Below are 25,377 nucleotides of genomic sequence, written 5' to 3'. Positions count from 1 at the left end.
GCGGGGTGAATGGGTGCTCCCTTCTAGCTGCAAGTGATCCGAGGCAGCCTGCAGAGGCCGGCAGCTTTCTCTGCAGTTGGGCTGCCAGAGCAAGCCCCTGCGCTTTCCCCTGGAGATGTGGGTGCTGAGCATCAGGAACTTGCCCCCACCCCACTTCTAGCCATCCTGCAGTTAAATGCGGACGCACTTTGCTCAAATACGGGAGCTGTGTTTCCTCTTCTGAGCTGGCGAGGCAGTAAGGGCCCCAAACAGCACCTCCTTGGAGGAGGCCCCAAATAGCACCTCCTTGGAGGAGGCCCCAAACGGCACTAAAACACTGACCCCAAATCTCCAGGAGAATTCTGAGTTGTGCAGCCCTGGGGGAGCAGAGGTCTCTGCTGTTTCTGCTAGTCCTGGTGAGGGGTGTTGCCATGGGAGACCCTCCCGCAGACCCCAGCAGTCGCATTCCCTCCAAAGCAGTTATGTGGGGTTAATCGCGGTGGGTGTGCACAGACACCGATATGGCTCTGTTCTGTCTCTACTGCTGGAGACGGCAGATGCCTCTGAATGACAGTTGCTGGGAATCACAGTTAGGTAGATTTGCTGGTGCGCTCAGTTCTCACATGTCGGCTTCTTCCCTTTGAGGGCACCTGGTTGGCTACTGCGAGAACAGGATGCTAGACTCTTTGGCCTGGTTACAGACAAGTGTTGTGATAGCAGAACCTCCATGCCCAGGGACAGTCTACTTCTGAATACCAGATGGTGGAGAACAACAACTGGAGAATTGCTGTAGTGCTCAGGTCCTGATTGCAAGCTTCCCACTGAGGCATCTGCTTGACCACTGTGAGAACAGGGTGCTGAACCAGGTGGACTATCGGCCTGATCCGGCAGGCGCTTGTTACGCTGCTATGCCCTGGGCCTCGGAGGGCTGCTGCCGAGAGCTGGCTGCCTGTGTGTTGCTACCCGTGCAGGGTCCCCCAGGTGGGGAGGCTCTCCAGAGAGGCAAGGGTGGGGTGGGGGACTGCAGGGCCAACGTGCCCTCCCTGCTCACCCCATGGCAGCTAGGCGGCACCCGCTCTGCCCCATGGTGGGCCTGTGGAAATGGCTTCTCCGCCTGTTGGTCATTAGGGGCCTTTTCAGGAAACTTCTGAGAATAACATTCTAAAAATGGGAGAGCCGCTTTCCACAGATAGCTTCCGGGAAAAGGGCCGAGTTAATTTTAGCCGCTCCAGCGCCCTTTTCCGCTTTCAGAGGGGACGCGAGCTCGAGGCTGAAGACCCCGGTGTGTGTGTGTGTGTGTGCAAGGATGTAGCACTGCCCAGTCACCTCACAGAGGGAAAACAAACCCAGAGGCCGTCCTCAGAGTCACCTCTCCCTCCTGCCGCCTGTTCCTATTGGCTCTCCAGGCCGAAGGGGACGAGCGTGTGGGGCTCCAGGGGTTGGACATGGGGTTCAGGACCCTGGCCAGGGCAAGCCCCTCTCGCAGCCGGGCTTCCTGTGCGAGTCCCGCGCAGGCCCAAGGCCCCGTCTGGGAATATGCCATTAATTTTTATACTTTCCCCTGTAAACCACCGACCCTTTTTATGATGTCAGGAGGGATTCCTTAATTCTGCAGCTGCTTCCTGGTTACGTCAGAGGAGAGCCTCCCGTCCTGGAGCCGAAAGAGAGAGCTATGCTCCCCGGCTTGGGGGGGGGGGCTGGGGGGCAGAAACAAATGAAGTGTTGAGTATCTAATGGCTTCCATGGGGAGAGCCCCTCTGTTCTCTCTCCCCCACCCCTTGCTCCACACTTTCCACCAGGCCTCACCTTGTTCTTCTCTCCCCCTCCCTCCAAGAAAGAGTGATTTGCAAAGGAGGCTCTCAAAGGCCACACCTGCCCCCCCCCCCAAAGCCCTGTGCAATTATCCTGCAGAGCGACTGTCTTAGGACATTGGCAGGTGGGGGGGGGGTGTTTGTGTGAATCCAGCGCAGAAAACCGTGGCCCTTTTCCCAGTCTCCATGCAGAGATCTCCTGATGCCCAGACAGAGAAGAGCTTTTGTCCTCTGGTGCCCCAAAGGGCTAGAAAGTTACAGGAGGGGAGATTTCATTCAGACGTGTGTGGACATCAAGATCCATTCTGTGTTTTTAATATTTTGTATCTGAGCTGCCCAGAGTGTCTGGGACAACCCAGTCAGATGTGCAACATATAAATAATAATAATCATCATCATCATCTATGCTAAGGCCAATGATCCAGGTGGGTGGGGGAAGGCTCTTGAGTAGACACCCTCTGGTCTTGATAGATCAGGTACCTTTAACCTTTTCAGACCCAGGACCCACTTTTCACCCAAACATGCATTTGGGGACCCATTTATTAGTCTTATCCCATATATTTGCTGGGTGGTAGTGCTCCTGTTGTGGTCCACCTCGGATCAGGCCCTGGCCCACCAGCTGGAAGACCTATACAGTAATTGAGAAGGGGCTCAGCTGAACTTCCAAGGAGCCTGTCTTTCTTTCTCTCCCCCTAAGAGTAACTTCGCCAGGTGAACTTAGTGGGACTGGGAATCTTTGTGCCTCCTTTTGCTTACCCAATGCAGGTTCTGTTTCCTTCCCACTCCTCTTTCCCTTCAATGGGTATTACATGCTGCTTGAGTCTGGCAGGAGACTGTCATTTGGGAGGAGGTGGGGGGAGCCATGTGTCAGGCACACATTAAGCTAGGGCTTTGGAGGAATGCCCCCCAGCTGGGACTCTTCCTCCCCACCCCCAACATCCCACCCCAGAGATTTGCATTCCTGTCTGGTTGACATACCAGCCTCTCTGTGCCCCCCCCCATCCCTCTGCATCCCAGTGGGGGCTTAGAAGCATCCACAGGCCCTCCTGGGTGCTTGCCTCCTCTCTGGCTGCCCACTTCCTGCAAGAAGGCCAGCTGTGGGGCTGGGAAGGGGGGAGGTGGAGGGTGCGGTGCCAGGACTGTCTGGCTGAGGGTGACTCAGAAGACAACAACTCAGCGAGTGTCTGAGCAGCAGTGATAAGGGAAGAGGCAAATGATGATCGCCTCCAGGTGGTGTCAGCTGGGAGGGAGATGGTGGGGGGAGCCAGCCCCACAGCCGCCCTGCCAGCCAGCTGGTGGAGAGGGGTCTGGTGGTGGTGGCGGTGGAGGCTGCAGAGTCAGTCGATGAGACATCAGGAGGTTGCCTCCTGGGGTGGCTCCCCCAGCCTGCCTGGCCATCCGGACACATCCACTCTTGTCTTTTGGGAGCAGAGTGATAATGCCTTCTGCTCTCAAAGGCTAAGCTCTCTGGCGTAACATCTGGAAAGGTGGGTCTCATTCAGCCTGGGCTGTTCAAGACTCTGGATTTGGCCAGTGGCCCATCTAGGTCACCATCCTCTTAAGGGGGCCAAGTGGGTGCTTTTTCAGGGAAGCCCAAAAGCAGAATCCAAGCACAAGAGCTCTCTCCCCTCTTTGTTGCTAGATTAGGGTTTTTCTGCATTGGCAAATGGTTTGGTGCAATTCTGGACCCTGTACAGCCCGCCAACGTTGACCTCCCTTGGCCCGAATTCAGGGTCTCTCTTTAACACCCATGTCCTGTGTGTTTTGTCAGGTAGACGATGATGAAGCCTCCTAAGTTGGGGTTGGGAGCTCTCCTCTTTGGACTGTGGATAAGAACAGAAGGAGAGCCTGCTGGATCAGGCCTGTGGCCCATCTGGTCCAGCATCCTCTTCTCATGGTGGCCAGTGAGATGCCCCAAAGGCAAACCCTCCAGCAGGACCAGAGCACAACAGCCCTCTCTCCTCTTGTGGTTTCCAGCAACTAGGTTTCAGAGGCAATACAGGGCCATTGTGCCTCGTAGCCCTCCGTAGCCTTTTTCTCCTCTGTGGATTTGTCCAACCCTGTTTTAAAGCCATTTCGCTTGGTGGCCCTCCCTGCCTCCCGTGGGAGCAGGTTGTCTCCATTGGGGGCCAAACTCTGGCCCCTTCTGCCTGGGCATTGGCCCTGCTGCTGCTCTCTCTCTTTCCACTGGCTCCCCTGACCTGACGGTGGCCTTCACATACAGTAGCTCCCTCTTCTTGCTTTGCTGCTCCCATCCGGGCATTGAGGAGGAAGCTGGCACTGTCGGTGGCATTTCTGCTTTCTCCTGCTTCTTCTTCCCAGGCTCTTCCCCCCTGGCTCCTTCCTCTCTCGCTGCCCTTCAGGCCCAGCCGATGGTGTCCAGCACACCCTGGCGGGGAGCGCTGGGTGTTTATCACTTTTCCTGGAGATTATCTGTTTTAAGCACTCCTTGACAGTTACAATAACAAGGGCCGCGCTCTCGGTTTCCCAGCACAGAAAAAGGGGACACTCTCCTGCCGCTGAAAGATGTATAGCGCTAATTGGAAAGGCATAACATCCGGCCACATGGCAGCCCTTCTCCGCTTCCTGAGCCTCGACAACTTTGACGACAGTTGGTTTATGTTTTCCACGAATATTTTGTTCTCTGGGAAACGAAAGCAGCCTTCCCAGCCAAGCAGGAGGCAGCTCCCAGGTAGACGGACACCAGGGCGTGTGTGTGAGTGGCAGGGCATCCCCTGTGCTCTGGAGAGCAGACTGGCCGGGGCGAACCCGGGAGAAGGAGCACCCACAAGGCCCTCTCTGCCACTTGAGAACATAAGGGGAGTCTGCTGGATCGTGCCAAAGGGGGCCCCGTCTAGTCCAGCCTCCTTTTCTCCCAGCGGCTGAACAGATGCCTATGGGAAACCTGCAAGCAGGATTTGAGCCCAAGAGCAACACTCCCCCCTCCTGTGGCTTCAGAAGCCTGGCTGTCTCTGACCATGGAGCCAGAGTGTAGCTAGCATGGCTAGTAGCCATCTATGATGGCCCTCTCCTCCTCGAATTTGTTTAATCCTCTTTCAAAAGTCACCTGCGAGGAGTGAAGCTACAGGGAACCAGACAGAGGGCCTTCTCGGTAGTGGCACCCACCCTGTGGAATGCCCTCCCATCAGGTGTCAAGGAGATATGTAACTATACAGTCTTTGGAAGACATCTGAAGGAAGCCCTGGAAAGGGAAGGTTCTTAATGTTTGATGTTTCATTGTGTTCTTATATCTGTTGGAAGCTGCACAGAGTGGCTGGGGAAACCCAGTCAGATGGGCGATGAATTATTATTATTATTATTATTATTTACTGTTACTATTACTATCATCATCCAAGTGGGTGGCTGTCACTACCTCCTCCTGTCAGAGCTAGTTCCACCATTTAACTCCATGCTGCGTGAAGAAGAATTTTCCTTTGATCTGTTGCCCCTTCTTGGGTCGCCTGGTTGTCTCCTCTTTCCATCTTGGCTCCCCAGAGAGACCAGCTCTATGGGTGCTAGAAGAATGTCCTCACAGCTGCCCCTCTGCCCAGCTGATCGCCGGCTGCTTTGGGACCCTGCAACCCCCTAGGCCTGGCAAGTGGGACCTGCAGTGCTAGGCAAGGGGCAGTGTCATGTTGTGGGGTAGTTAGAGCATTAGACTAGGACCTGGGGGAGACAAGGGCTCCAAGCCCCACTTGGCCATGAAGCCCATGGGGAGACCTTGCGCCCATCCCTGCCCCTCAGCCTAACCTGCCTCGCAGGGTTGTTGTGGGGATTAAATGGGGATATAAATGTAAAGTAATAAATATTCAGAGTTGTGCTACAAATGAGCCTCGCTTTAGAACACTGGACAAGAGGTTGCTGGACTACAACTCCCATCATCCCTGGCTGTTGGGAGCAAGCAACGTCTGGAGGGGCACCAGGTTCCCCCGCCTCACTTTATTGTGATATTATAAGTGAGCTTTAGTGCCTAAGGGAAATAAATGGCAGCCACCCACCCAGCTTGGCTTCCCCGGCCGCCCCTCCAGTTCGTAGGCGTGAGCAATTCAAGCGCCACCTTTAGAATCGCTTAGCAAAGGAGAAGAGATTTCTGGGCTGAGCAGCAGCTTCAGAGCGAAGGCCGCCCCCCTGCATTGCTCTGCGGGTGTCCTGCGATTCCCGCACAAAACTGCAGGGTCAGTGGAATCTGAACGCCAAGTTCGGTTTCCTCAGAGCGAGTGCGAGAGAGAAGGCAGCAAGTGCGTAGACCCTGTTGCTGCAAAGCGAGACTGGAAAGTGTGTAGGCAAGGGAGGCCTGGTGGGTCTTAGAAGACTCCGCTGGGTTTCCAGCCATAGCTGTGCCCTGCCTGGCTCTCAGTGACAAACAGGACAGATCATGCTGCCTGCTGTGCCTTTTGTAAAGTTGCCTATCTCTCCGCTGTGCATTTGGACACCTCCGAAAATACTGCTGGGCTCTTGCCCTCCTCTCATAGCTTCAGAGTCATGGCGTCCTCCCCACATCACCTCCGGCAGCTTCTGGGGGGAGGGAGTGGGGTGATTCCGTGCCCTCCTCCCTTCAGAAGTGCCTAAGCTGCCTGGCATCTGCGTTGGTCAAGTCCAGCGGTGGAGGAGCTGCCACTCCTGCCTCAGCAGCTGTGACTTGGGACGGAGCCAGGCTGCGCTGCTAATTATCCCTCTGACACTCAGCAGAGCGACTCTTGGCACGAGGGGAAGGGGCCGGGTTGAGTGGCCGCCCTTCCCCGCTGGCGCACCAGGGCCTGGGTGGCAAAGCGGGATGGGTCAGTGTGTGAAGACTCTCTGCCTTTTCACCAGGCTCTCCACCCAGACTGGCATCTGTCAGATTTGCAAAGGTGCATGGAGGAGAGGGCAGCAGTGGTCACCAGTTGCCCTTTAAAAGAGGAGGAGAGGGCTATTGATGGCTATTAACCACAGTGGCTCGGCTCGGCCTTCACGGTCAGAGACAGCGGTGCTTCTGGATGCCAGTTGCTGGAAACTGCAGGAGGGGGTAGAGGGCTCCTGGGCTCAGGTCCAGCTTGCGGGTTTTGCGTTCAGTCATCTTGTTGGACCCTGTGAGAGCAGGATGCTGGACTAAATTTGCCCCCTTTGGCCTGATCCAGCAGGCTCTCCTTATGTTTGAGAGCCTCAGATGAGCCCTCCTGTCCAGGTCAGGCAATGCCACCCTGCTCCTAGCCCAGCATCATTGCTCTGCATCCCTGCATCCAGAGCGTGCTTGGTGGCAATGGTGGTGGCCTGGCACAAACTCTCCAGGGCTCCCTTGGTGGATCAGTGAGGCGTGAGGTTCATAGAACCACAGAATGGTAGAGTTGGAGGGCAACCCGAGGGTCATCTAACCCAACCCCTGGCAACGCAAGAATCTCAACTAAAGCATCCCTGACAGATGGCCATCCAACCTCTGCTTAAAAACCTCCAAGGAAAGAGAGTTTGCTGCCTTCTGAGGTGGTCTGTTCTGCTGTTGAACAGCTCTCACCCTCAGAAAGTCCTTCCTAATGTTGGGTCAGAATATCCTTCCTTGTCATTTGGATCCATTGGTTGGGTCCTCTCCTCTTGCTCCCTCCTGCATGTGACAGCCCTTGATATATTTGAAGGCGACTCTCGTGTCTCCTCTCAAGCTCCTCTTCTCCATGCTCAATATCCGCTGCTCCCTCAACCGTTCCTCATAAGGCTTGGTTTCCTGACTGCCCCCTGGACAAGCACTTCTGTCGCTGCTACTTTGGTGGGGTTTTGTCCGAGGTTTCCTGGGAGGGCGCTGACCGTGTTTCCTTTCGTTTTCCCTCTTCCCTGCAGAGTGCCTCTCTGAAGACTGCCGCTCGGTGATCCAGGAGCAGGCCACGGCCCTGGGGCTCTCCATGTTCTCCCTGCTGGTCAAGCGCTGCACTGCTTTGCTGCGGGACGTCTCCCCAGGTGAGCAGAAGCAGGCAGATCTTTCCCTTGCCAAGAAGGGCTGCTTTTCCCGAGTTCCCCTCCCTCAACACGCCTCTGAGGAGACCCACAGGAAATCAGGCTAGATTCAGGGGACCCAGAAGCCAGTGCGAGGACTCTTGCTAATGGAACAGGGCTTCCCCAGCCTTGGAGGGTCAGGAGAGCTCAGGGGGAGGGCAGAAGACCCCAGGTTCACTCCTGGGAGAGCATCTCCATGTCGAGCTGGGAAAGATTCCCTGCCAGAACCCAGGAGAGCCCCTGCCAGTCAGTGCAGGCAGTACTAGGCCAGGTGGGTCAACAGTGGGACTGGGTAGAAGGCACCTTCCTCCCATTTCAGCCGCCCCTGTATTTAGAAACCTGAGGCTTGGATCTTCTTCTTTTCGGAGGAAAGGACCATAGCTTTGTGGTGGAGACCCTGCTTTGCATGCAGACAGTCTCGGCATCAGTCCACAGAGGCATCTCCAGGCAGGGTGGGGAGAGACTCCTTCTCTGAAGCCCTGGAGAGCCATGGCTGCCAGTCAGAGTAGACAGTGCTGCATCAGAAGGACCCAAGGCAGCTTGCAGTCTTCCTAGATTTAGACCTGCCCAAGTCCTCCTCTTCTTCCTCCTGGTGTTCAGGGTGGGGACCAACCAGCAGGGACCCTCTTCCCCCCCATTTTGGCATCGGGAAGCCTTAAATTTCATTTTTTTAAAAAAAGTTCCCAGCCCATATGGCTGTGAAGACGCCTAATGGACTGGCAGAAGGCAGGTGGTGGAGAGGAGGAGAATTGCTGTTCGTTGGCGGGGCAGAGGCTTCAGCACTCTGCCTCTCCCTGCGACCAGCTGAGGCAGAATCCACTGGGTGAAACTAAGAAAAGACGCAGCACGTGTGCCTGATTTTACGCTGTCTGCGGAATTTCGCAGCTCTTAGTGCTTGGATTTGGAGTTGACGCTCAGCTTTTATTTAGGAACTGTTCTCTGGCTATGCTTGTGGGAAGCTCCCTTATGCCAGGGGGCTTTCTCCAGCCGACTCCATATTGTCTTCTCTAATTGTCAGCAGCTCTCCAGGGCTTTGGGGCAGGGATCTCTCCCAGCCCTGCCTGGAGGGACAGTTGGGGATTGAACCTGGGACCATCTCCGTACAAAGCAGGTGCCCTCTGCCCACCTGCTGGATAGCTCAGTTCCTTTGTCCCTGTCCTTTGCCATTCCCCCTCCCCTTTCAGCTGCAGTCATGGCTGCATCAAGAAAACCCAGAGCATCCTTAGACTGTCCTTGGGGTGGTGTTTCTGCAAGTTGAGGGAGGAAGGAGCAAGGCCAGGCTGAAGCTCTGAAGGGCAGAGACCACCAGAAGAGAGCCTGGCTCTGGATCAGCCCCAAGGATTCTGTCCTTGCAGTGGCCACCAGCAGCCGCAACTCTCCTACGTGATTCACATAATCGTGTGGAGTTGGAAGGCACCCCAGGGGTCATCTAGTCCAACCCCCTGCAATGCAGGAATCTCAACTAAAGCATCCAAAGACAGATGGCCATCCAACCTCTGCTTAAAAACCTCCAAGGAAGGAGAGACCATGACCTCCCGAGGGAGTCCGTTCCACGGTCAAACATTCCTAGCAACTGATATTCAGAGGCATGTACTTCCTTGGACTGCGGAGGCAGAGCCATCCTGGCTAGTAGCCACTGATAGCCTTGTCCTGAATTTGTCTAGTCCTCTCTTTAAGCCAATCCATCTAGGTTGGTGTCCACCCCTGCCTCCTGCAGGAGGGAGTTCCATAGTTTTGCTGTGCACTGCGAGAGGAAGCACTCTCTTTTGTCTGCCCTGAATCTTCCAACAAAGATTCTGTCCCTGGTTCAGATCTCACTCCTTCCCAAAGGATTTTCAGAGGGCCGGGAGAGGGGGTGGTGGCAGAGGAGCGGGCGAGGGGCGTGCTTGAGAGGAGGCCGTACCCAGGAGCTGCCCGGCCCACTCTGCGTTTCTTTCTCTCTCAGCAGCTGCTCAGGGCCAGGAGGGCTCTGAGGACGATGACATCAAAGTCTCCTCCTTGCCGCAGGACCTGAAGGAGCTCCTGCCCAGCATCAAGGTCTGGTCGGATTGGATGCTGGGCCACTCGGACACCTGGAACCCCCCGCCCAGCACCCTGGAGCTGCCCAGATCGTACGTCAGCACCCTTGGGGGCCATGCGCCCCTTTCTCCTCTCCTCACCCAGGCAGGGACTTTCCGTGTGCCGCCCCGCCCCCCCCCCCCATGTATGTGGGTGGCTGTCAGCCACTAAGCACCTTCGGCCTCCGTTTATCTTACCTGTGACCTTTGCTTGCTGCCATTCCTCCAAGGAGCCCTGGGTGGGGCGTATGCTCTCCCCAATTCTGTCCCCCCAGCAACTCTGCAGGGCAGGGTGGGCTGAGAGTCAGTGGGTGGCACAAGACTACCCAATGAGCTTAACAGTGGGTGGGGGTTTGAACCCAGATCTCCTCAGTCCTACTTTGACAATCCCCCCCCCCATGTCACCCAGCATGATGTCACCCTGGAAGTTCTGGGCTACAACTCCCACCACCTTTCCATCGGCCACAGTGCCTGGAGCAGATGGAGGCTGGGAGATCCTGGCATCATCCAGAGGGCACATGGGCAACCACTAACTGAATTAGGAAGTAATCCTTTATCAGAACTGCCTAGCTGCCGGATCAGGCCAAAGGGGGCCCATCTAGTCCAGCATCCTGTGCTCATAGTGGCCAAACACCCCCTAAGAACCTGGGAGTCTAGATAGACTGCCTCTGGAGCTGGAGGTTCCATAAGAGCCCTGTAGCTAGGTCAGACCCCAAGGGGGCCTATGTATCCCAGCATAACCTGTCCTCACAGCCGCTAACCAGATGGCCCAACTGGAAAAAGCTGGAAGCAAGCAGGACCCTGGGGCATGTAGATCCCCCCCCCCGCCCCTTGGCACCCGTTTCCCTGAGCTGCGACCCCCTGGGCAGCTCCACGCACATTTTGTTTGCATCTTTCTGGGCCACTCTTGCCCCAGAGGCCTTTGTCCCAGTATGCTCTTCCCCTTCTGCCCTTCCCTGCAGGCCTTTGCGCCCGGATCCGGATCCCCTTGGCCTCTTCCCTCTCCTCCCCAGCTCACCCCCCCCCCCCCGGCCAGTCCTGTTAATCTGTCAGAGTCAGGGCTGAGGGTGATGATGGGGAAGAAGAGGCTCCCGGGAGCGGAGGGGGGCTCCATCCTGCAAAGAGGCTGCAGCTCAAAGATGGCTCCTCAGCTCTCCTGCTGCACAGGGGCAGGAGGAGGCAGGATGTCCGTCCATCTCCAGCCTCTTCCCTCGTTTATGGCCACTACTCTCTTTTTTTCGCTTCATTTTGGCCGAGGAAATGGAAATCTCACACAGGAAGTGCCGGGCCCCATTTTGGGGGAGCGGGAAAAAGAGTCTGTTTTCTGTTTGCTGGCTGCTTGGGGCCGGCTGGCTGGCTGGTAGGCTGGCGGGGTGGGGGGTGCTTGCCTGTCTATGTGAACTGTTGCCCATCTTTGGACAGCAGCTCAGACCCCAGAGAGGACGCTCACAGGAGCCCACCTCCTGCCGGTCCCGACTCCTTTCCCAGTGGGGTTCCACTCCTCTTCCTCTTCCAGCCTCGCTGCTCCCCCTTTAGCACAGTGGGATCCGTGGTCACTAAAAAGGGCCATAGCTCATTGGTGGAGCTTCCCTTGCAAGCAGAAGGTCCCTGGTTCAATCCTTGCTGGAGTCCACAAGTAGGGCTAAGGCCACCCCCCTGCCTCCTTGCTTGATGCCCTACAGAGCTGCTGCCAGTCAGTGTAGACATTACTGAGTAGACCAATGGTGCGGCTCCATATAAGGCAGCTCCCTATGTTCCTAATCATATAATTGTGGAGTCAAAAGGGATCCCAACGGTCATCTAGCTCAATCCCCTGCAATGTAGGGAACAGCATTGGTTGGGGTGGTATGTTAGCCTGTGCCTAACCTCTTTGGGGCAAGGGGGGAACCAGCGGAGAACTTGAGGCTTGCCTCCCCATCACTCTGCGGCAGGGGCAGATTTGCCCCAGGACTGCTGCTTGAGGCCACCTCCTCCCTTCTTGCCCCCGCTTCTCCACAAATGGCCAGTGGGTGGTGGAGGCCCCCCTGTCCGGTCTTCTCTCGGGGAGGCCCCCCAGGACACTGACAGGCTGTCCTCCTCACCTTTCTCAGGAACGCAGGTGGGGGAGCCCCATCCAGGTGGTGAAGCTCATGGACTTAGGCGAGTGGCAGGACCACTGACCGTGAGTCAGCCTCATGGGGCTGGACAGGGCTGGGCTTCATGTCCCAGGATTGGCGCTCCCCCTGCCAAAATCTGCCAGGGCGTGACTTACGACACCTTACACACACACTCACACACACCCCGAAACATCCAGGCTCCCAAACAATTTGGACGCAAACAACTTGTCCTTGCTGACCGGGGGAAGTGTGAACATACACACCCCTTTGCTGATGCGCAGGAACAGGGCCCTAAAGTAGCACGAGGAGGATCGGGTCCCCGCTACCCTCCAGCCGCTGCCCCTCCCCCAGGCCCAAGCCGTGGCAACCTCTGTCCTTTCCACCCCTGTACCCCTCTTTTCTCCCCCCCAAAAAAGCAGGCAGGCAGCCTGTTTCCCAGGGAGCCAGCGCAGGCTCCAAGGCCGGCTAAACTCAGCCCAGCTGCGGCAGTTGGTTTATTGCTTTCAGCTGGTACTTGAACCCGGGTCCCGGGCTTTGGAGCCCTTCCCAGGCTTAATCCCCGGAGCTTTCTCCGCAGCTGTATGACACTCCGCTGACCCTGAATGAGGATAGGAAAATAGAACGGGTGCCAAGCCAGAGTCTCTTTTTCATTTGGAGCGCCTGGCGGCCTGCCCATGACCAGGGTTACATAATGGGAAACATAGCTGGGACTCTGGAGAGCCCTCTGCGCCTCCCCCCCCTCCGCCTGCCCCCTCCTCTTCCTCGCCAGGCTGCCCAGGCCCCTTCCCCTGCGCTCCTGCCGCTGCCTCTGCCGCCATATATCTTCCTAATTGGCCCTCGGATGCATTTATCACCCGCTTGGAGCTTTTACGCCAAAGTCCTCCGAGTGGAAACCGGGACGGCGTTCTCCTCTTCCCCTCTTGCCGGGGGGGGGGGGAGCAGGGACGGAGGATGTGGCATTGGCGCTCGGGCCAGGTGGGGGGAGCATGTGCTGGGGGGAAGCAGGCATTTCCTAGGGCCTAGGAAGGAAGCCGGTGTCCGGCAGCCAGTGTTCAGCTTAGCTCAGAGCGGGGGGCGGTTTTTACCCCCTTAGGAAAAAGAAGAAAGGACGCCTCCTTTGTGCCCAAGGGCAGCAGTGGCTTTTCCTTGGGGTGGGGGGCAGAGGGGAGACCAGAGGGCCATGTCACATCCCACATACGGTCCCGATGCCGTGGGGTTTCGTGGCAGGCGTGGCCAGAGCAGTGGCTTTTTTGTACAGTGACATTTCAGCCAGATGCACATAGAATGGTAGAGTCGGAAGGGGCACCTGAGGGTCATCCAGCCCAACCCCCTGCAGTGCAGGAATCACAGCAAAAGGATCCTTGACAAGGATGCACCCTCCTCACCCAGGTAACCCAGATGCATGGTCAGCGTTCAGGGACATCTCCTGCCCTGGCCGAAGCTCCTTGGGAGAAGAGGGAGAGTGGCCCTGGGGGGGGAGGGGAGCTCCTGCATTTGAATGCTGCTTGAGCGTTTCCCATTGGGGCATTTGCTTGGCCACTGTGAGATCCAGCCTTTGGCCAGATCCAGCAGGCTCCTCTTGCGTTCTTACCAGAGAATTGCAGGGTTGGAAGGGACCCCATGGCTAATCTAGTCCAACGCACCGCAGTGCTGCAATGAATCAAGTGATGACTTACTTTGGGAGTGAGCCGTCCCATGAAACAACTGCTAGAGAAAGACTACTTGCTAAAACTGATATTTTACTGCCGATCCATAGTGCTTGTTGTTATTTTTGTTTGTTATCAAAGGTTAGAACAATGCAGGTACTATTTGGATGCAGTTTGATGGCCAGGGAAATGGAGAGGCGGAAGGGATAAGAAAGGAAGATAAGATAAGGAAGGGATAAGAAACACACACGCCACATACAGCCCTCTGCCCCAATCAGAAGTCTTTTTTCCACCAGGAGCCTGGTGCCTCCTGCTCTCCTTCATGGGGGCTATCTCTCCCTTCCACCTTGGACTTGCCTGTGGCCCAAGGAACAAGCCCCAAGAAAAGTTGTGGGGTGGGAGGACCCCCAGTTGCCACTGCCTGCTCTTTGATCTTTGCCATCTTGGGGGGGGCTGTCTGTAGGGGCTGCTTTTAGCAGGATGGGGGCTGGACAAGAAGTTGCTGGGGGAGGCGGCTGGGTTGAGCTGCCTCCCTTCCCCCCCCCCCAAAGCAAGAGCAAAAGGCCCAAGCGGTTTGCCATCTGGAGCGCAGCGCTGGGCTCCTTCCACCGCACTCCTTCCGGGTTTGAGCTGCAGCTGTGGGGCTGGTGAGTGCGAGTGTTTAAACAGGCTGGTATTACACAGGAAATGGCCACCTCCATGGGGCCCCCGCAGGCCTGGAACATGGGGTCATTGTGTTTGGCGTTCAGCACAGGGCGGGGAGTGCGTGCGAGGAGGCCCCAGGCAGCCCCGTGGCACTCGGGGGTCCCTTCCTGCAAGCCTTCGGAGCCCAGGCCTCACCCCCAACCCAGGTTGGTTTTGGAAGAGAGTCCTTTCCCATTCCCCCACCCCGACCATCCATGCCCCGCTTCCTTCCTCTCCAGGCTGTGCCCCCATTTCAGCCTCCCGGTCACCCTGACCTGCTCTGGCTTGGCAGTCTCCCTGCCCTTGGAGCCCAGGAATTCAGGAAGACGAAGGAAGGAAAAGACATTGCTTGGCCTTGCTGGGAGGTGGGGGGCAGATAAAGGGGGGCAAACCTCGTCCCCCCCGGGCCCTTCCTCCTGCAGCCTGGCAATCCCAGCCAAGGGGCTCTCTGCTGCTCTGCCCAGGAGGGTGTGCTTTGGGGAGAAGGCGGCTATTCTCCTTGCCTGGTTCAGGGTTGCCCAGCACCAAGGCAGTGCACCTGTCCTTCCCCTACGCCCTCCCTGCCATGCAGGCTGCTCACCAGGTCCGGTTGCAGCTGGGAAGAGGGCCTGGGTGTTTCCAGCAGGAATTCTGCTGGCCAGGAGAGGGTTGTTTTCACCCCATACTGTGCCCAGCAGCCTGGGGTAAATGAACTGCCCTGTGGCCTAAAGCATTGCTCTTGGGGGCCCTTCCTTGCTCTCACACACACCCTTCTCAAGGGAGCTGCTGCTTTGTGTGCAGAAGGCCCAAGGCTCAGCCCCCAGGGGCAGCTTCGGGAGGGGCTGGTGGAGTACCCCCCCCTCTCTGAACTCCTGGAGAGCCATTGCTGCCAGCCAAAGTAGACCACACTGCGCTCGGTGGGCCGCTGCAGTCCAGCCGGGGGTCAAGCAGCTGTTCTTGTTAAATCCACCCTTAATTCAGGACCGTGAGGCCTGGGACCTTGCTTTTGAGGGAAGAAGGTGCAGCTCAGGAACGAAGTGCCTGAATTGCACAGAGAAGGAGTCTGCTTCGGCAAGGGCTGGGGGTGCCCCTGCCAGAGACCCTGGAGAGCCACTGCTGCCAGTCCGTATAGGCAATGACAGCATAGGAGGAGCCCTGCTGGATCAGGCCAGTGGCTCACCTGGCCCGGCCTCGTCCTCCACTGGCCAGACAGACGACTCGGGGGGAATCTGATAACAGGATCTGAGCCCAAGAGCTTCGGAAGCAGAGCCATTGTGGCTAGTAGCCTGGGGTCTCTGCCTCCCTCTGCTGCCGCCTCCCAGCCTCCTGCCCCAGGCGGGTGATGGTGAGGAACTCACACTGCTGGTGGGGGCTGCCAGCTGGGGTGGGAGCATCAGGCCTAAAGCCTGGCCAAATCCTTCCTCCCCCCCACCCCGCACCCCATGGGCAGCAGCATCGCACGTCGGAGGTGGCCCAGAGCTGTCCTCTTGCATCCGGCCCTTGTCTCTGCAGCCAAGGCCCTGAGGATAAGCTCAGGGCCGTGGGGCAGCGCAGGGCGGGGGGGCAGCACTGTTCCTCATATACGTTTCCTCTGGTGCGGATCAGGAGGGGGGGGGCAGTTCGTGGAAAGTTCAGTTCCTTTTAACCCTCCAGGCTCTGTTTATTTTCAAGCTGGTAGCGCAAGCCAAGCCTTTTCCCATTACATCATGGGGGACCCTTGGACATCGTCCGTCCGCCCCCCCAAAAAGCCCCACATATTTACTCCTGTTTCTCTCTATGTGCATTTTCCACCTTTTAAATGTTTCTGACAGCCAGACCTGGCTGGGGCAAAGTGGGGAGGGGGAGCCATGATCTGGGGGCCCCCTCCTCCCTGCCTCCCTCCCTCCCTCCGACCAAGGCTCTGGGGGCGCAGGCAGGCGCTGATGGTGTGCTGGGCTTTGATTAATGGCAGCTCATTCCACCCAGCTCCCAGGACACTCTTGAAAACAAGATGTTTCGTTTCAATGCAAGGCTTTTCTCTCTCCTCCCCCCTCCCTGCATGTTGATTCCAGCAAATAAATGAGTGCAGATTGTCCACCTGGAGCCACTTGCTTGGGGGGGGAGAGGTGTTGGGGTAGGGGGCTTGTCGTAGGCCCCAAGGACAAGAGACCCTTCCTGGTCCCAGGGTGAGCGGGCACAGAGAGAGGGCAAGGAGGGGGTTCCCTTTCCCTGCCACCACTGGAGTGACCCTTTTCTCTGGTCCCACGGAGAAAAATGAACACTTTTTAAAAAGAGGTTTAAGGAGTGAGCATGAGAACATGACCCCCTGCTTCTGCAAACTGACCCTCATTGTCCTTGGCCGGCTGCTTCCAACAATATTTATTTACTCATTCATTTTTGGCAATTCTAGTCCACCTTTTTCTCCGAGGAGCGTCCATGGTTGTCCCCCTCCTCATTTTAATCCTGCAAGGTGGGTTGAGCTGAGTGAGGCAGCTGGCAAGGTCACACCCACCCAAGGTCATGCCCAGCTGTGCCCCTTCCTGGCCTTTCCTCTCCCTGCTCACCCCCACCACCACCACCACAGCTACACCTTAGGAATGACTGCCATGTCCGGCACCACTGAGACTCCTTCTGTCTCTCAGCACTTCGTTCCTGCCCCTCAAGAATACAGTTCTTTGCAAGGCACCCAGTTAACGTTTTGTCGTTGGGCAGGGTGTCACTATCGTCCTCTTGGGGCTGCAATCCTTAATGCAGGCTCACTGGGGAGCAAGCCCTCAAAGTGAGCTGGTGTGCCAGGTCCCTCTGGAGCCCAAGATGGCAGCTGCAGGTGACATCGCCAGTGTTTAGGAACCGGGCGCGATTGGTTTGAGAATTGGGATAAAAAGGGCTTTCTGTCGCCTGGGTTTCTTTAGCTGCAATTCCTGCATTGCAGGGGGCTGGACTAGAGGACCCTTGGGGTCCCTCACGACTCTGCGATTCCTTTGGGGCTTTTAAGCAGAGCTTGCATGGACCCCCGTTGAACTTCCCTCACTGGCGATTCCTGTATTGCAGCGGGTTGTGCTAGATGACCCTCAGGGGTCCCTTCCAACACCACAATTCTGTGGAAAGCGATGCCAAAGGAGCACAACTTGCTTGGCCCATTTCCACCCTTTTTGCCTGCTTTGCATCATTTTTTCTGCTTCCTCCTGCCCTGCCCTGCCCAGCCTGGCTTCTGAGGTTTCGCCAGCCGTGGTGACATGCTCTTCCAGGCACCTCTTTGCAGCACTTGAAAGGGCTCCCAAATGGCACTCTCTGTTCTCACTCTCGGCTCTGCGGGGTGTGAGAGCCACCCACACGCTGCACCACCCCCATCTCCCTCCTCCCCAGGGTGCCTTTGAGGGTGAAGCTGCGGCCAGAAGCGAAACTGGTGTCAGGATGCCAGCAAACACCCCCACCTCGCCTTTCGCATCTCTCACGGCAGACCTGAAGCTGAATGTCGGGAGAGCCAGGGCAGGCGAAAGAAAGCCCTTCTTCAGGGTTGAACTGCGGAACTCCCTGCCACTGGAGCAGGCATTGATGGCCACCAACCTGGGTGGCCTTAAAAGAGCATTGCACAAGCTCATGGAGGAGGCTATGGGGGGCTCCTTGCCAAGATGGCTGTGCTCTGCCTCCATGTTCGGAAACTGGTGCTTCTGAATGCTGGTTGCTGGCAACTGCTACCCACAGTTTAATGGGGATGCTTCCAAGAGTTGAAGCTGGGACATAGGAAGCTACCATCCAGTTCAGTTTTGCCTACACAGACTGGCAGCATCCCTTGGAGGTGTCTTTCCCAGCCCTCCCTATGGATGATGCGGTTGGGGTTTGAAGCTGGAGCCTTCTGCATGCAGAGCAGGTACTCAGGGGCCACGGCTGGCCCGGTTTGGCCCTCCCGCAGCTGTCGTCGTGCTTCCCCTAGGAGCCAGCGTGGCTCCAATAGCAAGTGAGGAGTGCCCAAGAGCCTGGCACTCACCACCAGACTCAGAGCAACTTATCCTTCCCCTCACTGTACTTTCCCTTTGCTCTCTCTGCGAGATCCTTCCCCACCCAGACAAAGCCTGTTAGTTTTGGCCCCTTTATAGCCTTAAGGGTGTGCGTGTGCCCCCCTTGTGTCCCTGGGCCTCCCTCTTCCATACAGTCCACGTTGAGTTTGTATGCCAGTAGTTGAGAGAAAATGGTGGTGTAGTGGTTAGAGTCCAGCACTGGGGCCTGAGAGACACCAGGGTTCAAGTCTCCGCTCGGTCGTAAAGCACACAGGGTGACCTTGGAGGCCAGTCACCCTTACCTCTCAGCCTGAGCCACCTTGCTGGGACAGAGGAGAATGGCATCCACCCCCTTGAGCTCATTGGAGAAGACAGTGGGGTAGAAATGCAACAGAGAATGGCCAAGAGGCCTCTCCAGCCTATGTGACATGGGTGGCGGGTGTCTTTTAGCTATGAGGATGACCAGGGTGCTGGGGGTGGGGAAGGGGAAGGGGTGCCCGTGCCTTGCCTGTAACAGAGTGCCCAGCCCTGCAAGGAAGTTGCATCTCCTGAGCAAGAGTGTCTGCAGTGGGGGGGGGAGGTGCTGGGGGGGCCTCTCCTGCCTTGCTCAGCACTCCCCTCCTTCTCCCCCCCCCCGCAGGGTCTCTGTGGACGTGTGGGCCACCCTGGCCGACTTCTGCAACATCCTGACGGCCGTGAACCAGTCGGAGGTGCCGCTCTACAAGGACCCGGACGAGGACCTGGCCCTGCTCAGCCTGGAGGAGGACCGCCTGCTCTCGGGTTTCGTCCCGCTGCTGGTCGCCCCCCAGGAGCCCTGCTACGTGGAGAAATCCTCGGACAAGGTCAGGGCCGGGGCATGGCGCCCCTCCTCCTCCTCCTCTCTGTCTCCCCCCTCCGCAACCCTCCAGGCCGTTTCTTCTTGGGAAGCATTTTTGTGCAAACGGAACACGATTAAGTCATTGAGAAAAGGGTGTTAAGGGAAAATATCGACCTTTTAGCCGCTGACATCCCGCTCTGTGTCATGAAAAACCCTCTTGACTTCCTTTTGCTCTGTGTGTGTGTGTGTGTGTGTGTGTGTAAGAGAGAAAGAGTGTGTGTGAGTGTGTGTGTGTGAGTGCGCTCGCTGGCATGCCGTGGATACGGTCATTTCCTCCCTTGTTTAAAGAGCGCAGCTTGCGTTGGCAGCTCTCTGCAGCTCCTCCAAATGGCTTGCATCACGCTCCTCGGAGCAGCCTCCTCCTCTCCCCCTCCCCGCCCTGACTACAGAGCCCTGCGTGAGGAGGAAGCTGGCCAGATCTATCTCTCTTCCTCTAAAGACCAGGCGATAAAGAAGGTTGGCGGGGAAGTGAAAAGAAGCACCCAGTGGGGGTGATGGGGGGGGCTGCCAGAACCTCCTGCAGCTTCCCTTGCCCCACCACCAGCAGCTCTCGGGGGTTCACAGAATTGTAGAGTTGGAAGGGATCCCCAAGGGTCCTCTAGCCCACCCCCTGCAAAGCAGGAATCACAGCTGAAGAATCGCTGGCAGGTGGCCACCCAACCTCCGTTTAAAGGCCTCCGACGAAGGAGAGCCCACGACCTTCGAGGGAGTCCTCTCCCCTGCTGAATGGCTCTTAACATCAGAAAGTTCTTCCTGATGTTCGGTCAGAATCTCCTTACTTGTCACATGTCCTCGCCTCTGGAGCAGCAGAGTACAAGCTTGCTCCATCTTCCATGTGACAGCCCTTCCGTATTTGAAGCTGGCTCTCATGTCACCTCTCCCTTTCCTCTTTTGTAGAACATAAGACCAGCCTGCAGGATCAGGCCAAAGGGCACCCATCTCGTCCAGCATCTTGTTCTCATATCGGTAACCTAGATTCCCCAATAGGAAACCCTCAAGCAGGACTCAAGCAGTGGGATTTGCTGCCAAGGAGTGTGGTGGAGTCTCCTTCTTTGGGGGTCTTTAAGCGGAGGCTTGACAGCCATCTGTCAGGAATGCTTTGAGGGTGTTTCCTGCTTGGCAGGGGGTTGGACTGGATGGCCCTTGTGGTCTCTTCCAACTCTAGGATTCTATGACTTGAGCACAAGAGCAGCCCCTCTCCCTTCTTGTTGTGTCCAGCACCTTTGTTGCTAGGTTAGGGTATTTGTGCATTGGTTTGGTGCAGTTCTGGACCCTGCACAGCCCGCCAACACTGGCCTCCCTTGGCCCCAAATCAAGGCCTCTCTTAGCACCCATGTCCTATGAAGATGACACCTCCTGAGTTGGGGTTGGGAGCTCTCCTCTTTGGACCTTGGATAGGAACAAAAGGAGAGCCTGCAGGATCAGGCCTGTGGCCCATCTGGTCCAGCATCCTCTGCTCACTCATGAGGTGCCCTGAAGGCAAACCCTGAGATTGAGAAGCTTCACCGCCTTTGACCGTGGAGTCAGAGCAGAGCCATTAGGGTGAATAACCATCAATAGTTCTGTCCTCCTCCGTGGATTTGTCTAATCCTGTTTCAATGCCATCTCTGCCTCCTGTGGAAGAGAGTTCCATAGTTTATGCACTGCGTGAAGAAGGACTTGCTTTCATCTGCCCTGAATCTTCCAGCTCTCAACTTCATCACATGTCCCTGCCTTCTGTACGTAAAAAAAATTGCTCCCCCCCCAAGAGCTTTACCCCTCGAATCTGTCTTTGGGAAGGAGGCTAGGCCAGTGGCGGCTGCCCCGTTCTGGGCTGCAAACCTCTGGCTTTGGCTACCGAGAGTCCAGCTGGCAAGGTGCGGGGGGGGGGGCGGGAAGGGCTAATGCCTTTTGCACACTGGAGCACAGGGGGTCTTGAAACCCGAACCGTCCCCTAAGCATGACACATGTTAATAGCGAAGAAGAAGAAGAAGAAGGAGAGGTTTTTAAATACCCATAATAAAAAAGGCCAGGAGCCCCTCCCCCCAACCCCGAGGTCCCAGCAAAGGCCCCCAGCAGAAACCAGGCTGTGTTTTTCTCATTTGCAGGACCAGCCAGAGAGGAGAGTTCCCCCTCCTCCCCCTCCCCATAGCCTTGCAGCAGCCTGTTTCTCCTGCTGCATCTGCTATGGGAGGCAATGGGGGGGGCTCCTTTTCATGCACCAGGCCCCTTTCGTTGTGCTGTCACAAGCAATGCACCCAGGGATGGGGGGTTGCCTCCTTCAGGTCCAGGGTGGAAGCAAGAGTCCCGTCCCCCCCTCTCTTTTTTTTGACCTGCGCAATATTATATCTTGAATGGATTATGGAATATTACCTTTATTTGATATGAAGTTGTTTATTTTGATGTCACATTTTTTAACTATGACTTAGTTGGATCGGACTGGTACACAACCTGTGTTGTGTATTTTGTTGTTTCTGCAGCTCATAAAGCGCCTTGCGTATAGCGATACAGAAAGGCAATGTAGAAATTAAAAGGGGAATGAAATGAAATCTAGCTGGGCCAGCGTTCAGGCAGAGATTGCTGGGCGAGGGTCTCACTTGGCTGTGTCAGGGGTGATAACTCTGCCCCCCCCCTGTAGCAGACCTTCTCTGTGGCTTTGTTGACTTGCTCTGTTCCTTACATTGGCGTCCCTCCTTGCTTGGGGGGCTGCATATGGGGTCCCCAGGCACCATCTCTCCAACCAGGCTCTCCAACTCTGCCTTGGGCCCCAGAGGGCAGGGGCATGCTGGGGCGGGGTGAAGAGAAAGGAAAGGTTCACAGGGTGTAGGGGCAAGTTCCCCAACCCCAGGCAACTGTGCTTTTGTAGGGAATGTGGGAACCTTGGAAGCTGCCTTATCCAGACTCAGGTTGCTGGCTCCTCAGACGTAGGATCACAGAATTGCAGAGCTGGAAGGAACCTCAAGGGACCCCCTGCAATGCAGGAACCACAGCTAGAGACCCCCGACAGGTGGCCATCCCACCTCTGTTTAAAAATCTCCTACGAAGGAGAGGTCACCACCTTCCCAGGTGGTTCACCCCACGGTAGAACATCTCTTACCATCAGGAAGTTCTTCTTAACTTTCTGTGGTCTCTGACAAAGAAAGATGTCCCCACCTTAAAACAGGAGCTCCTCTGCCCCTGAGCTGAAGCCCTTCTTTTGCAGGTGGCAAGCAGAATGAGAGGGCAGAAAGCCCCCCCACCTCCACATGTTTATTCCAGTGCCTGTCCAGTGCAGAAACTGATGTTGCACATGTACATCACTCCCCCCCCCGCACCCACCACCACCACTCTGTTCCCAAAGAGGCCTGAATTGTAGGCCCAGAGAGCTCACCTTTCCCTGGGACATTTAACTAGGGATGCTGTAGCCACATGGTCCCTCTCTCCAGCAACGGGTTGGACTTAATGGACTCTGGGGTGCCCTTTCCGCCTCTGTGATGCTGGTGTCCCTTACAGGGAATGCTGCAGCCTCTGAGTGCACTGCCTCTGCTTGTGGCTTGGGGGAGGCGGGATAACACCCCCGGCAAATACTTCTTGTGACTCAGCGAGGGGCGACTTGTGGCAAGTGGAAGCCAGCGCTGCCTTATTTTTTGGTAAAGTTTTAATTTATTTATATAATGTACATAAAACAGAGAACATTTACAACAACGGGTAAAGATGAAAAACAAAACTATAAAACAGGCACGTTGAATGAGTACAGTTGCACATGGGTGAAAATTGCACAGTCCCATGTAAAGAATATCAGTTTTGTCTGATGGTCTAGATCCAGATTTGCCAGGCTTGGGCCAAGAGTTGTCTTGAAAGTGATCCTTCCCTTGTATATGTCACAATGGAATTCCAAACCATATTCAAAGCATCTAGAGGTTCTAGTCCTCCTCAAAATCTCAAACTGTGCCTAATTTTCTCCATTCTAGCTTTGTTCCAGAAGGTAACAAATATAAGATTTTGGGCTGTTTTCTGTTGAGTTGCAAGGACTGTTTGAGCTGCCGAGATCAATTCTTTTGACAGTGTTCAGCAATATTAATTCTGGATGGCAAACAATTGTTTGCTTTGTAAAATTTATCATTTCCATCAGAATCATGGATGTTTTAGCTGAGATTCCTGCATTGCAGGTGGTGGGCCTGGATGGCCCTTGAAATACTTTCCAACTCTACAATTCTGTGATTCTATGAAAATCTAATTTTTAAAATCTGAGGCCAGCCTTGCATTGAGACGAAGGAGAGGTGAGCCCTGGAGGGTTTTCCGCAGGAGCGTCTCTGACTTGGAGGGGAAAGAGGAGCTAGGATTGGGGGGCAGGCTGAACTGAGCCATAAATCTCGGGTGCGGAATCCGAGGGAAAAGGCTCCCACCTGGAAGTCTTGGGCGGCTGATGGAGGTTCCCTTTCTGGGGCGCCCCAGATTTGCAGGAAGCAGAGGCTCTGTCGGCCCCTCGTAATTGATGTCCGCTGGAGCTGGGGCTCTGCCAGGCTTGCGTTGGCCGGGCGCCAGCGTTCTGTAATTTCGGAGCCAGGTGTGAAGCGATTTCTGTTCCGTCTTGTTCCCAAGCACCTACAGAAGCCTCTCGCGTCCCACTGAGGCGGGGGGGGGGGTCTGCTCCAGCCTCCAGGAAGGAAACAGCTGTGCAGGTAGAAAGACGGGAAGACGATGGGGAGGGGGGGAGGAAACGGCCCAGCGGCAACGGAGTGCTTCTTGCACCCAGGTGCGATGACACAAGGCTGGGTGCCTGCCAGGGGGCACCCAGCCAGGCAGGCACCCATGAGGAAGAGCCCCCTTGCACTGTGAGGTGGAGAGGAGGGGCTGAGTCCCCCTCCCGTTTGCCCACCTTGCAGGCTGTGGGCTCCTCTGTCTATCCCAGCCTTGCAGTGGCTCTCCAGAGCCTCACCTGCTGACTTCTTAAGAACCAAAGAAGAGTCTAGCTTCTGGATCAGGCCAAACGGAGCCCATCTAGTCCAGCATTGTCTTCTCACAGTGGCCAACCAGATGCCTCTTGCGGGAAACACTGTTGGCTTTGGTACCCCTGCAAGCCTTGGTCTGTCTGAGCCAGCTGACGTCCCCCCTCCCTCTTCCCTTGGGCTGGTCCTATCTTGGCCACGTAAGGGCAGGTTGCTATTAGCAAAGTAGCGTACAGGGGGAACACTAGGGCTGGGGTGCTCGGTTGCTTCATCTAAAACAAAAGCCCCACAATGCGCTTTTTAAAAGGCGTCCCTGGTTAATCAGGCAACAAATGCACATTACTTTATATAAACCACCAAAGCAACCTTGCAGGTGTCAGTGATAAGATGGTCCCTCTGCTCGGGCTTATGATCTAAAAAGTCACAGCATGAAAGGAAAAGCTGTCAGAAGGGAGGAGGAAAAAAGCAGACACCAGGCACTGTGCCTTAAGCTACAGAATTTATGTCATGGCCAGCTGGAATGGAAAGATTTCAAGGAAATGAGGAAGCCAAGGGAAGAGGGCTCTGGTGCTCTGGTCCTGCTTTCCACAAGGCAGGTGGGGAGACTCTGCAGGTATATACAGATTTAAACGTCAAACTCAAGTGGTCTTTAAATAGAAGCAACTGGGGACATATGGGTGCCCAAGCTGGCATTAATCTGACAGGAGGGAGTGTCATTGAGGACTGGCAAAGTGTGAGATCCCACCCCAAGAAAGCTCACTCACCTTGCCAGCTTGGCTCCCAGCAAGCCTCTTGGCCAAGAATGATGCTGGACTCAGCAGCTTTTCTGCCTTCCTTCTTCTGCCCTCTCCCTTCCAGGGAATCCCAGAGTGCTTAATGAAGTGGTGGAAGGGGAAGGGCAGTGAGCACCAGCGAGGAGCAGGTGGGGAGGAGGAGGGATATGGGGCTGCTCAGACACTCGCCCTCCTTGCAGGCCTATGGCTGGGAGCAAAAGAGCCATAGGCCTTTAGGAGGGCAGATCCCCAGGCAAACTCATGGAGGTGAGTAAGGCTCTCCGTGGCCACAAACCCCAAGGACTCTGTTCTCCCTCCAGCGCCAGAGGATGTGAATGCCTCTGGGACACCCAAGTGGACACCCAGCTGCTGCCGTTGCGCTCAGGTCCTGCTTGCTTGCGGGCTTCCCATGGGGGAATCTGGTTGGCCATGGCGATGGTGGACTAGATGGGCCCTCTTTGGCCTGATCCAGCAGCCAGGCTCTTCTTGTGATGTCTGCATACTGTCTCCAGGACCAGAGGCCTCATTCCTCTGAATGCCTGTTACTGGGGAGTTGCAAGCGGGAGAGCCCTGCTCTTAAGCTCTGCTCCTGATGGCTCTTGGGCTTCCCGTTGGGTCATCTGGTTGGCCACTC

The 25,377-nt window shown here is 56.2% G+C and overlaps 1 protein-coding gene across 1 annotated transcript in view; it reads left to right on the top strand.

Annotated features, from left to right (window-relative positions):
- SMG6 (SMG6 nonsense mediated mRNA decay factor) overlaps positions 1–25,377 on the top strand; it is an 84,122-nt gene that overhangs the window by 34,174 nt on the left and 24,571 nt on the right. The window contains 3 exon segments of the mRNA XM_033172400.1: positions 7,595–7,711; positions 9,696–9,858; positions 18,827–19,028. Coding sequence (XP_033028291.1) covers positions 7,595–7,711; positions 9,696–9,858; positions 18,827–19,028 — 482 coding nt within the window.

Source organism: Lacerta agilis, chromosome 15 (genome assembly GCF_009819535.1).
Source record: "Lacerta agilis isolate rLacAgi1 chromosome 15, rLacAgi1.pri, whole genome shotgun sequence".
In the NCBI taxonomy this organism is placed as follows: Eukaryota; Metazoa; Chordata; class Lepidosauria; order Squamata; family Lacertidae; genus Lacerta; species Lacerta agilis.
Note: the sequence above shows the minus strand (reverse complement) of the source record. Positions and strands in the feature narration are given on the sequence as shown.